Source organism: Pelophylax lessonae, assembly GCF_965119305.1.
Source record: "Pelophylax lessonae genome assembly, chromosome: 2".
NCBI classification, from domain to species: domain Eukaryota; kingdom Metazoa; phylum Chordata; class Amphibia; order Anura; family Ranidae; genus Pelophylax; species Pelophylax lessonae.
In genome coordinates, this window is record NC_138769.1 from 407,135,628 (window position 1) to 407,149,379 (window position 13,752).

Genomic DNA, 13,752 nt, shown 5'->3' on the forward strand with positions numbered 1-13,752 from the left:
CAAGGGTCCGATCTGTCTGCCACAATGTCGTAGTCCTGCAAAAAAAATGCAGATCGCCGCCATTACTCGTTAAAAAAAAAAAAATAACAAAAATGACAATCTTTCCCTTTTCCCAATAACTTTTGCGCAAACCAATCAAAATACGCTTATTGTGATTTTTTTTTTTCTACCAAACATAGGTAGCAGAAAACAAATTGGCCAAAAATGTAAAAAAAATTTGATTTTTACATTTTTTTGGGGGGAATTTTATATAAAAAAATGTGAAAAAAATATTATTTTTGCAAAATTGTCGCTCTTTTTCTTTTTTTTTTTTTTTTCTTTTTTTTTTTTTTTATTATAGCGCATGATCAAAAAATCGCACAGGTGATCAAATACCACCAAAAGAAAGCTCTGTTTGTGGGAAAAAAAGGACGTCAAATTCGTTTAGGTACAGCATCGCACGACCGCGCAATTGTCCGTTAAAGTCACGCAGTGCTGAATCGCAAAATACCCCCTGGTCAGAAAGGGGGGTAAAATATTCCGGGGCTTAAGTGGTTAATGTGTTTTTTACTAAAATGTGTGTTTACTAGACATTTGTGGTAATATGGCGTGACATAAAAAATTGGAACGACCACTATTTAATTTTCTAGGGTGTCTGCTTTCAGAAAATATATATTGTTTGGGGGTTTTATGTAATCTTCCAACCTAAAATGATTTTTTTAAACGTGTGAAGAAAATGCAAAAAAAAAACTGCTCTGGCTGTGAAAGGGTTAAAGGAGAAGTTCACCTTCTGGGACATTACATGTTTCACCCATAAGCTTTGTTATTTAAAAAAAAAAAAAAAACTGGCTCCTAACTTTTTTAGCTGGCTCCTAGATTCAAACCAAGTTTGTCAAGCACTGCCCTCATGTATAGACTCCCTTTCCTTTCACCCCCCCCCCCCCCCCCCATTATTCTGATGCAGGGAATGACATTACTCCTGGGTGTAGTGGATCACATAACTCTTCTTCTGTTGCTTGGTAATTAGCTCGGTAATTGGCCACTGTGCCACAGGGAAAAAGTTAAAAGTTCTTTTTAACGTTTGGCTAAAATTGAGCATAAACTCAGATTTATTGCTCCCAGTGGTGAATGGAGAAGTGATAGGACCAGAAGTATAAGATTCTTTGAGGGATCGCTTGAAAATGAACCACGTGTTCTCATTATTGTATGTAATGTTTATTTTATGTAAGTGTGATCTTATCATTTATGTATTTTATATACGTGTGTATTTTGCTTTTTCTTTGAACAGTTTGACGCAAAAACCCATCTGCATAAAAACAAAACAAAAAAAGCTGAAGAGCTTCAACACGTTATGGAAGTATTTTGGTGATGGTGTTCAGCATAAACATCTAAATGCTAAAGAGAATGAGAGATGGATCATTTTCATGCACAACATATACAAGGAAATGGTTCTGGTGACCCTAGTGTTGATTTTCCTCAAAGCCAAGAGTTATTTAGTGACCAAGAACATACAGAACATGATGGAGAACATGATCAGGTCATCATCCCACATGAAGCAGACATTTCAAGCCAGAATGACAACAGGTAAGGACAATGTAGGGTCGATTTTCGAAAACTGGAGAGTGCAAAGACTGGTGCAGCTCTGCATAGAAGACAATCCGCTTCCAGGTTTTTTTTTTTTGTCAAAGCCTAATTGAACAAGCTGAAGTTGGATGAATAAAAATAAGAAGCCGCGCTAAATCCTAATACAGGCGGTCCCCAGGTTACAAACCAGATAGGGTCTGATGGTTTGTTCTTATGTTGAATTTGTTTGTAGGTCGGAACAGGTACATTTTTTAAAGTGGTAGTATACCGATTTTTGTGACTTTTAACTACAGGTAAGCCTTACCTGTAGGGACAATTAATATCTCCTAAACCTGCACGGTTTAGGAGATATTTGCACTGCATGCAGCTGCTGACGCTAGCAGCGCATGCGCTCTGAAGTTGCCGGAAAGTTAAAACCCCGGGGTGACGTCATCACGGCTCCGGCCACTCACAGCGCCGGAGCCGCCGAACCCGGAAGAGACGCCGAGGGATCATGTCCGCTCCCACAGCGGCGTCCGGGGGTCCGTGTCGGGGCTTCGTTTTAAGGTAAGTATTTCATAATGAGCTAGTATGCGATGCATACTAGCTCATTATGCCTTTTTGTCTTGCAGGATTTTTTTTTTTTTTTTTTTTTTTTTAGAGTATACTACTGCTTTAAGTGTAGTTCTAGCCAAAAAAGTCATTTTTAAGTTTTGTTGGATAGTATACAGAAGGGTTAACACCCATGTATCGTTTGTTTTGCTGTCTGTGCCCCTGTTCAGAAGATGTCATCTCACTTTCTGTCCCTATGACAACTGGATTTTGAAAATTTTGGGTTGTTGAGGAAGCAAGGATTGGTGATAAAGCTTCAGTAGGGACACCTTTTTCCCATGATAACTCTTACAGGAGTGAATTTACCTTCCTAGAGGTAGATTTCCTCTCACTTCCTGTTGTCTCCCTCCGTTTGTAAGTAGGAGTCAGATGTTGGTAACCCGTGGACCGCCTGTAGTGCAATCATGAATAATCATATGGTAAATAATGTGGCATGAAAACAACAAAAAATGCAGTGAATAAATTATGAGCAAAATATATCATTGAAAAAAAATCAATTTTCTGAAAGTGATATAATGAAATAGATGCAAAATGCAGTTTTAGGTGAACATAAAAAATGTTCTTTCAAAGAAAAACTTATTTTCAATATTAAACAAGAGTGTCCATAAAGCGCAAAAAAGTGTATAAGTAACGTTGATTGATGAAATCCACCACCAAGCGCCAACACTTAGCACACACTTCTTACCAGATAGCATAGACCATAAATTATAATGGTCATAAATGTACAAAGTAACCCACATTCTGAGATAGGCGGGGGCTGCTCAGCAGCAGCTCCAAATGGATCGAGAATAAAAAAAATGAACAAGTATAGTGAAGCCTGCTAACATTTAAATCTCTTTTATGTAAAATATATAAAAAGTACCTTCAATGAGTTGTAAACAGGCACAAACAAGTAAAACAATAGCAGACTGTCAGCTCTTGAGAAAGGAACACCGTGAGTGATGGCTAAGCAAGCGTGTTGTCTTCAGTAACCGCCAATTCTGACGCATTTCGTCATCGGTGACGTCTTCCCAGGTGCAGGTTGAACGTCCGATACCTGACGAGATAGAGTAGGTAAGTATAACATGTTTGTTATTTTTATTTTAAAAAATATTTACAATCACTTTAATGAAGGCAGTCACGCGGAGACTGGAGCGCAGGTGGCGCCGTTCTAGCCTGACTGTTCATCATGGGGTTTGGAAGGACCATTTGTGCGTCTATAAGGGTCAAATTGAGACTGCTAGATCAAACTATTTCTCCCATGCCATTGAAAATAATCTTAGCAACCCTAGACAGCTCTTTTGCACCATTGACAGAATATTAAAACCTTGCTGTCCCTCCACATTACCAGCTTCAACACAGCTCTTTTTCTCCTCAAAAGTTGACAAAAAAGGCACCAGATTCTTACCATACCACCTGTTTCTTCCACCCCACGTCCTGACCCACCCAGTTTTACTGGTTCTTCTCTCTCCCAGTTCTCTCTACTTGACTCTAGATCCCTGATTAAATTGGTCTCGAATATGAAATCTTTCACCTACATACTTGATATTATTCCCACCCATTTTATTTAAATCATGATCTAGTTCTCTATGCCCAATTATTCTCAATATCATAAATTACTGCCTTGGCACCTGTTTTGTACCAACAATCCTCAAAACTGCCGCCATCAACCGGAACCTAAAAAAAAAAAAAATATGGCTCTGGATTTAAAGCGGAGTTCCGGGCACAGATGTCATTTTTTAATGAACATACCCCCGGGACAGTCAGGGCTAGCACATTCCACAATGGCTAGCCTCTGATCTGTCCCGGTTCGCACTTACCTTTTTGAAGAAATACTTACTTATAAAATTTCTTCCATAGCGTTTCCATCTCTCTTGTGGGCAGCTGAAGCCGGCGCGGTCCTCTTCTGCGTCTTCTTCCGCGTCTTCTTCTCCCAGAATGCGCCGCACCGGCCCCTTTCGTCACTTCCGGCGCGGCGCCGCATTCCTAAACAGCTTCTGGGCATGCCCAGAAGCTGTTTAGCAGGGGATTGCGGCGTCGCCCGGAAGTGACGAGCGGGGCCGGTGCCGTCGCATTGATTCCTGGGAGCGATGACGTTTAGCTCCCAGGAATCATCGCAGCGCAGGAAGTGACGGGGTGAGCCGCGGCTCCGAGGGAGGAAGTACCCTGAGGTGAGTATTTACGATCTTCAATTACAAGGTGAGTTTTTAAAAAAAAAAAAAAAATCTAACTATCCAATTCCTTTTTAGGTTAGGCTGAACTAGCGGACGGGCACAAAAAAAAAATATCGTTTTTGTGCCCGGAACTCCGCTTTAAGCAACTTTTGCCCAATATCTTGCCAAGATCCTTGAGCGGGCTGTGATATCTCAGTTACATAATCACCTGGCTTAAAATAACCTAATTGAACCTCTCTAATCTGCTTTTCGGCAACTCCACAGCTCAGAAACTACCTTGATCAAAATCACGAACAAGCTTCTGTTCGCTTCTGATTCTAACATGCTAACTATTCTTATTCTACTGGATTTTAGTTCTTCCTTTTATACCGTAGACAACAATATTTTACTTTCTCACCTTGAAACCATATTTGGAGTCTCAGAATTGGCTCTGAAATAGATTAAAGTGGTTGTAAAGACTTTTACCTATAAGTAAGCCTATATTAAAACCACTTTAACTCTGCTCACATTGCTGCTACTGCAGCAATGTGGCTCGTTATCCTCCAGCGACGTAGACATACGTCGCTGGACTCCGCCCCTTGTGGGCGGCGCACGCGCGCTGCCGGAGGCTCGCTCCTGCTGTTTTCAGTCACAGCGGGAGTCGGGCCAGGGGAGGACCGGCGGCGATTGCCGCCGCTCTTCCCCGATCGTCGGGGAATCGAGTTTGGAGATCCGCCCGCTTGTGTAAACAGAGCGGGCGGATCTCCTAAGTGACAGGCAGGGACAGATAGCATGGTTCAGCATAGCTGAACATGCGATCTGTCCCTGACTCAATCAGTCACCTCCCCCCCCCCCCCCCCCCACACGTTAGTAAGCACCAGGCATACATTAACCCCTCCCTCTCCAATAAAATTAACCCCTTCCCTGCCAGTGTCATTTTTTACAATAACAGTGCATATATATACCACTGATTACTGCAGTAATGTCACTGGTACCCCCAAAAGTGTCAAAAATGTCAGTCAAGGGTCCGATCTGCCCGCCGCAATGTCGCAGTCCCGCAAAAAAAAAAATCGCAGATCGCCGCCATTATGCGTTAAAAAAAACACCAAAAATGACAGAAATCTTTCCCTTAGTTAGTAAACGCAATAACTTTTGCACAAACCAATAAAAATACGCTTATTGTGATTTTTTTTTTTTTTTACCAAACATAGGTAGCAGAAAACAAATTGGCCAAAAATTTAGATTTTTTTCATTTTTTTTTGGGGGGGGGGATTTCATATAAAAAAAATGTTAAAAACATTATTTTTTCAAAATAAACGCTCTTTTTTTTGTTTATAGCGCAAAAAGTAAAAATCGCACAGGTGATCAAATACCACCACAAGAAAGCTCTGTTTGTAAGAAAAAAAGACGTAAATTTTGTTTGGGTATGGCGTCGCACGACTACGCAATTGTCAGTTAAAGTCGCAGAGCGCCGAATCGCAAAAAGTGGCCTGGACGTAAGACAGCAAAATCCTCCGGTGGTTAAGGCTTACCTATAGGTGCTATAACTATCTCCTTAACATGCACCGTTTAGGAGATATTTACAGTGCATGCAGCCGATGATGTCATCGGCGCATGCGCTCTGAAGGAACGGCCACCCATGCCGTTCCTTCAGAGCCCTGATTCGTTAACGGCGGCTCCCGCGCGCATGCACGGGAGTGATGTAATCGTGCCTCCGGCCATCAGATGGCCGGAGGACGTGAACCAGGAAGCAGGAAGGCCGAACATGTCGGCCGTCCTGTCGCTGAGTGGGCGGCACTGCGGGGGCTTCGTTTTGAAGTAATTAAATTCATAATGCACATGTCGGCCGTCCTGTCGCTGAGCGGGCGGCACTGCGGGGGCTTCGTTTTGAAGTAATTAAATTCATAATGCACATGTCGGCCGTCCTGTCGCTGAGCGGGTGGCACTGCGGGGGCTTCGTTTTGAAGTAATTAAATTCATAATGCACATGTCGGCCGTCCTGTCGCTGAGCGGGCGGCACTGCGGGGGCTTAGTTTTAAAGTAATTAACTTCATAATGAGCTAGTATGCGATGCATACTAGCTCATTATGTCCTTTACTCGGTTTTTTTTTTTTTCTCATTTTTTTTCAGAGGGTTTACTTCCTCTTCAAGTCATACCTTACTGATCGCTGTCACTTTGCATCTCTTGGTGGAATTCAGTCTGATGTTGGTCCAGTCTAGTATGGTGTTCCTCAGGGCTCAATCTTGGGTCCCTTGCATTTTAGCATTTACATGTTTCCACTTGGCCAACTGCTTAGATCACATGGGCTCAATTATCACTTCTGTGCTGATGACACTCAGATATACATCCACACTAAACCAGATTCTACTTTGACTGCTTCTCTCCTATCTGTATTTAGGATTTAAAAACTTGGATGGCACACAACTTCCTTTAATTAAACTGTCATGTTTATTGACACTCCCCATCAATTATTTAAGGCCAGCATAGCTTATCTATAAATGGCACTATACTTGAGCTTCAGTCTAAATTGAAACATCTAGGGGTGATATTTGATGCTAGTTTAACCACTTCTGGACCGGAAGGTTTTGCCCCCTTAATGACCAGGCCATTTTTTTGCGATTTGGCACTGCGTTACTTTAACAGACAATTGCGCAGTCGTGCAACGCTGTACCCAAATTGATGCATTTTTTTTTTCCCCACAAATACAGCTTTCTTTTGGTGATCACCTGTGCGATTTTTTTTATTTTTTATTTATTTTTTTATTTCTTTTTTTTTTTTTTTTTTTTAAACAAAAAAAGTGACAATTCTGGAAAAAAAACAATCATTTTCACTTCAATTTTTTTTAACATTGTAGGCCAATTTGTTTTCTGCTACATATTTTTGGTAAAAAAAAATCGCAATAAGCGTATTTTGATTGGTTTGCACAAACGTTATCGTGTCTACTAACTACGGGAAAGATTTATGTGATTTTTATTGTTTTTTTTTTTTACTAGTAACGGCGGCGATCTGCGATTTTTGCGGGACTGTGACATCGCGGCAGACAGATTGGACCCCCTAACTGACATTTTTGACACTTTTGGGGGGACCAGTGACATTACTACAGTAATTAGTGCTAAAAATATGCACTGTTACTGTTATGACATTGGCAGGGAAGGGGTTAACACTGTGGATGATCAAGGGGTTAAATGTGAGCCTAGGGGAGTGATTATAACTGTATGGGGACCATGTTCCAGCTCTTCCGCTGTTCCCTTTTCAGGTGTGGAAACCTTGGCGGGCAGATTGCCTTAGTCGACAGGCCTTGAATGCAGGGGAATGGTCCCTTCACCCGGAGAGGTTATCCGCAGTTGTGCCTTCGTTGGGGGCACTCCAGACGTGGACCTGTTGGCGTTGCATCTACAGGATAGTGCTGCGGTTTGTGGCCCGCTCCCGGGACCTTCTGGCGGGTGCAATGGTGGCACCATGGGTTCTGTCGTGGGCAAGAACATTCGCTAGGTTCAACTTGAACGATGCCGTGGAGTTTCACATGGTCGCCTGCGCACGACTGCCGCCGGCATGGTCGTGTGTGCCTGCTCACGGATGGGCCAAGGTCAGTCTCAGCTGTGGTCTGCCTTTCCTCCTCCCAAGTTGCTGCCAAGAATTTTTCGCAGGATCGAGGCGGAAGAGTTTCCGGCCTTTCTCGTGGCTCCAGACCTCCGTCACACACTGGGGACCTTGATTTGGTGCAGTCGGTTCTTTTAGACCCTCTGTTTGCGAGTTTTCTGCTGCTGAGTCCTATGTTGCCTGGTCGGCTATGTTTGGCCTTGGGGACTTGTTCTTTTCTGCTGTTCCCACCCCTCATTCTATGGCACTGCTTTGGGACGTCCCTACTGATGAATCAGAGAGAGAGAACTGCATCCGTCAATGAACGATAGAGAAAACTGGATTTTTGACTTACCGTAAAATTCTTTTCTCTTAAGTTCATTGACGGACGCAGTACCCGCCCCTCTATTTTGAGTTGGGTTGGTGTTACTTTTCTGACACTGCTTTGATACAAAACTGGCATCCTATGCAGGAACAGAGAGGGTATACCCTCCGGGACTGCCCATATCCGTAGTCAGAACTTTTTTCTGCCTAGTGTCCTACTCCTGTATTACCTTACTGATATGAATCAGACAGAATTGCGTCCGTCAATGAACGTAAGAGAAAAGGATTTTACGGTAAGTCAAAAATCCAGTTTTTTTTTTTTGGGTGGCACTTGTTGCCATTTCCAATATAAAGGGATCAAAGATTTGGCTGCATTAATTTAAATGGGTAATAATGGAGCGTTTGTATGAGCCTATGGGTTTAGAGAAGTAGAACTACCCAAGGGTCATCAGGAACTGATTGCATTCGAGACCAAGTGGAAGACCAATATGGGTGTATGAGAGAACATGTCCTCCATATATGAGCATGTGTGGCCTCTAAGCCGCATCCTCTACAGCAAAGAGATGGATAATTCGGTAATAACTTATGTAACTTAGACGGGGACTAATGCAAACATGACAGCAACCTAAAGTTCATCCCAGCCGTTTTGGAGGATCATGAGGAGATATGAGCAAGGTGTAATATTCTATCCCTTTGGGCATCTGTGAACGACTGCTCAACTGCTGTAGGTCAGCCTCGCACGAGGTTAAGTTAAGTGGAATATTCGGTGTGCAATCTGAAGAGCTAGATAAAAAGTGTGATTTCTCTTACGTCGCCGCCTCTTCATATTCGTCACTAATGGGGTTATTGACCTTTGCTCCGTAGGAGTAGCTAGGCAACAGAATATATTAATATCAAAACTTTTAACATATCCCACCCCCAGGGGGTGGTCCCCTCAGTCCATACCTCCCTGCTTCCTGCATTTCCAACTCAGTTTCTTATGCCTAGCTCAGGAGTATGCAGGTTGTTCCTGTGCTGGGGCTCTCAGTCTCAGCTTCTTTTCTCTTTTTGATTTTATTTGAAGTTTTTTCTCTTTCTTTTACTTAGCTGTTTTATTTTCAGCGTTAGTTAGTTCTTCTGATGAAGATAATCGTGCGGTGCTGGGTCTCAGTCTGGCCGCCCTGGTTCCCAGGGCTCAGGGCAGGGGCTTCCCAGCCTGCCATCGAGTGTTCAGCTTAGGTTTTGCCCTGGCACATTGAACGACCCATCCCTGTTCGATGCAGGGATGCTATCGGTGAGGTGGCTACCTCACTGGACGCCATTGCGGTTTCGCACCGCGGTTCCGTTGCGTCATGCTTGCGACACTCCCTGTCCTCAGTGCAGCGGTTTGGTCGCTGGAGCGGGCTCCCCACCCCATCCGGACTGGTAAGTGTAACTCTATGTGGGGACCTGTCTATTTGGGTGTCAGTCTGGGACTGTGTGACCCTGCATGTCTGTGTGGCTGCTGTGCTCCCTGTCAGTTCCTGTGTGAACTTGCTGCCTGTGTGTGTGGGCTGTGAAGGGGGGGGCTCTCCCGCTCTGCTGGGTGTCTTTGTGAAGCAGTCAGATTTTCAGCATGCTGTGAGGCGATCGCTGCGGCGATCCGCCATTTTTTTGGGGCAATATCATGGTGGCAGGTCCTGTGAGGTACTGCACAGCGTTTTTGGCGCCAAACGCCGCCATTTTGAGCGGCGATCGATCTGGCCACATGTCGGCGCCATGTTCTGTTTTCCCTGGGATCCCTCAGCCGAGGGGCCATGTTTGTGTAGCCTTGCATAGGCTTCATAGGGACGGTCGGTCTTGCATCACTTCCTTTTGCTCTGGGACAGCGATCGGTGCAGCAGCCTGTGTGATCTCTACAGGTTTTTATCTTCCCATTTTTCCTGTATTCCTTGCCCAGTTTCTTGTCCCTGTGGGGGTCGGTGTATTCAGTGGGTGCGGTGGGCTACGCTCGCCGCGATCTTAAAGGGGCAGTACCCTTTATTAGTTTTTTTGCTGGGGCATGGATTCTCAGGATTGCAAGTTTCCTCCCACCTTGGTGGGGGGCCAAGGGGCTGCTGCTTCCCCCGAGGGGGCTGATCTGGCCACTATTGTGGCAAACTTAGCTGCTCAAGTGCAGATGCTGGTGGCTGATCGATCCACAAAATGGCCCAGGGTGTCTATTTCCTCTGATTCAGAGGGCGATGGGGCTGCTATGGCTGGAGTGCCCTTCTCAGGGTCTCACTCATCCCTAGACCTTGTGGGGTCTGACGGGGAGGCTGAGGTGGAAGGGGTTGATAATTCTCCCCCTGGCTCGTCTGAAGAGCTTGCAATCATGGATGAGTTGGCTGCTTCTATCAAACAAACGCTGCATTTGCAGGATGAACCATGTCCTCCTGCTTTGATGTCCTCTTATGGGACGCAAAGGAAACGCAAAACATCGCAGGTTTTTCCTTGCTCTACGGAATTTCAGCGCGCGGTTGATGAGCAATGGCGCAATTTAAAGAAGCCTTTTGCTGTGCCGAGTAGGTTCAAGCTGCGGTATCCCTTTACACCAGCTACTGATGAGCGTTGGTGTGTGCCGCCTCAGGTGGATCACGCGGTGGCGATTTTGAATAAATCCACTGCGATTCCTGCTGAGGATACCCCGGTGTTCCGGGACCCGACGGACAGGAGGTTGGAATCTCTGGCCCGTCATGCTTATATGGTTGCTGGCTCTATGCTGAAGCCTATTTTTGCTTCCATTATGGCAGCCCAGGCTATTGCGGATTGGACGCAGGTGCTCAGGCGTACCCTGGTGGCTGACTCTGCCCCGCCGACAACTTTGGCTATGGTGGATCAGATTCATCAGGGTGTCATGTATTTGTGTGATGCGGACCTGGATTTGGTCCCTTTGGCTGCGCGTCTTTCTAGTGTGGCGGTCTTGAACCGTCGCCTGATATGGCTGAAATGTTGGTCTGTTGACCAATCTTCCCGCAAGACTTTGGCTAATTTTCCCTACGCGGGATCTCGCCTTTTTGGCAAATCTTTGGATACTCTGATAAAGGGTATTTCTGGGGGTAAAAGCACTCTTTTGCCCCAATCTCACAAGAATAAGTTTGTTCGTGGTAAGAAGAATGCCTCTTTTAGGCCCTCTCAGGGGTCCTTTCGTGCCTTTCGGTCGCACTATAAGGGCAAGCCCTTCAAAGGCCAAGGCTCCCAGAAGAAGCCGTGGTCGGGTAAGCAGAAGTCCGGCCAGTCCGGTTCCGCTGCCCATAACAATGCGGCCTGAAGGGGCGCCCTCACCCGTTTCTGGGGTGGGGGGATGTTTGCTCGGTTTTCTTCAACCCTGGCTGGACCGCGTTCGGGACAGGTGGGTTCAGGAAATCGTTCGATCTGGATACAAGATCGAGTTTCTCTCTCGGCCGGCGGGCAGATTTTTCCCCTCAAACCTTCAGCTGGCTCCGGAGCGCTTGCAGGATCTGCACCTGGCGGTGCGGGACCTGCGAGCCCAGGGAGTGGTGGTCCCGGTGCCTCATCGGGACAGATTTCGGGGGTTCTATTCCAATCTGTTCACTGTGCCCAGAAAGGAGGGCAAGGTATGTCCGATTCTGGACTTGAAAGCTCTGAACCGCTTTGTGCGGGTTCGCAAGTTCCACATGGAATCCCTGCGATCGATGGTGGCTGCCCTGGTGCCGGGGGAATTCATGGCCTCCATCGACTTGAAGGATGCATACCTTCACATTCCCATCTTCGAGGGTCACCAGAGGCATCTTCGATTTGCCATTGCGGAGGATCATTACCAATTCGTGGCGTTACCCTTTGGTCTCGCTTCGGCTCCGCGGGTTTTCACCAAGGTGCTTGCGCCGGTTCTGGCCTTATTGAGGGCCCAGGGCATTTCTGTCCTGGGGTATCTGGACGATATTCTGATTCGGTCCTCGACCAGTCAGGGCCTGGTGGACGACCTGTCCATCACGATGCAGACTCTGCAGGAATTCGGCTGGACGATAAATTTTCCAAAGTCCACGTTGTGTCCGTCGGTTCGTCTTCCCTACCTGGGGATGATTCTGGACTCTGTTCAAGCGAAGGTCTTCCTGCCGGAAGAAAAGCTTCGGACACTTCAGTGCGAAGTCAGGTCCCTCAGGGACAATCAGTGCTCGTCCCTCTGGACGTGTATGAGGTGTCTGGGATTGATGGTTTCGGCCTTCGAGGCGATTCCCTTCGCCCAGTTTCACACACGGGAGCTTCAGGCGGAGGTCCTGGCCAAGTGGGACGGGCGTCCGCGATCTTTGGATCTGCGGCTGTCGTTGAGCCATCTCACCCGAAGGGGTCTTTTGTGGTGGCTCCAGTCCCCGGCGGTGTCGGGGGGGCAAGTCCTTTCGTCCTTTGTCGTGGACAGTGATCACCACGGATGCCAGCCTGTCGGGCTGGGGTGGTGTTCTGGGCGTTCTGTCCGCCCAGGGAACTTGGTCGGAGGAGGAATCCTCCTTTCCGATCAACATTCTGGAATTGCGGACGATAAATCTCTGTCTTCTGCGTTGGACGGACAGGCTTCAGGGCTGTCCAGTTCGGGTACAGACGGACAATGCCACAGCGGTGGCCTACATCAACCACCAAGGGGGCACCAGGAGTGCCCGGGCGGCTCGGGAAGTAGCCGACATTCTGTCTTGGGCTGAGACGCACGTCCCGGCGATATCTACAGTTCACATTCCGGAGGTGGAGAACTGGCAGGCGGATTATCTGAGCCGCCAGACCCTGGACCAGGGAGAATGGTCCCTTCACCCGGATGTCTTCCAGATGTTGTGCGCGAAGTGGGGGTCCCCAGATGTGGACCTGTTCGCGTCTCGTCTAAACAACAAGGTGGAAAGGTTTGTGGCAATGACGCGCGATCCTGGGGCAGACGCCTCAGACGCGTTAGTGGCGCCCTGGCATTAGTATCGCCTGATGTATGCCTTTCCACCGATTCAGCTGCTGTCCAGGCTCCTTCGCAGGTTGGCCTCGTAACTGCACACGGTGATTCTGGTGGCACCGGACTGGCCTCGCCGGTCTTGGTATGCAGACCTCGTGAATCTGGCGGTCGACGCTCCGTGGCGTCTGCCACTTCGAGAAGATCTCCTGTCTCAAGGACCGATATTCCATCCTGCTTTACAGTCGCTGGCTTTAACGGCCTGGCTGTTGAAAGCCAGGTCCTGAAGGATAGGGGTCTCTCCCCTGAGGTCATTCCCACTTTGATCAAGCCTAGGAAGGCCTCTTCGGGGAAGATTTACTACCGTACTTGGAAGGCTTACTTTGCCTGGTGTGAGTCCAGGGGGTATTACCCTCGCTCGTACTCGGTGTCGAGAGTGTTGGCTTTCCTTCAAACGGGCGTGGACCAGCGTTTGGCGTTGGCCACGATTAAGGGTCAGATTTCTGCGCTGGCCGTTCTCCTTCAACGCCCTGTGGCGTCTAACTCTTTGGTTAGCACCTTTGTTCAAGGGGTGCGACATTTGGTCCCTCCTAGGAGGGAGCCTTTGCCTCCATGGGATTTGAACCTTGTTCTGTCCGTGTTGCAACATGCTCCTTTTGAAAATATCAGGGAGATCTCGT

General features: G+C 46.9%; 1 protein-coding gene across 2 annotated transcripts in view; it reads left to right on the forward strand.

The window, feature by feature from the left end:
* The first annotated feature begins 1,280 nt into the window (after nt 1–1,280).
* The window catches only part of TAF1D (TATA-box binding protein associated factor, RNA polymerase I subunit D), a 30,748-nt gene continuing 18,276 nt past the window's right edge, over nt 1,281–13,752 (forward strand). For both annotated transcript variants that reach the window (XM_082248405.1, XM_082248406.1), the window contains exon 1: nt 1,281–1,563. In XM_082248405.1, coding sequence (XP_082104531.1) covers nt 1,391–1,563 — 173 coding nt within the window. In that variant the 5' untranslated portion in view covers nt 1,281–1,390. The remainder of the gene's footprint in view (nt 1,564–13,752) is intronic.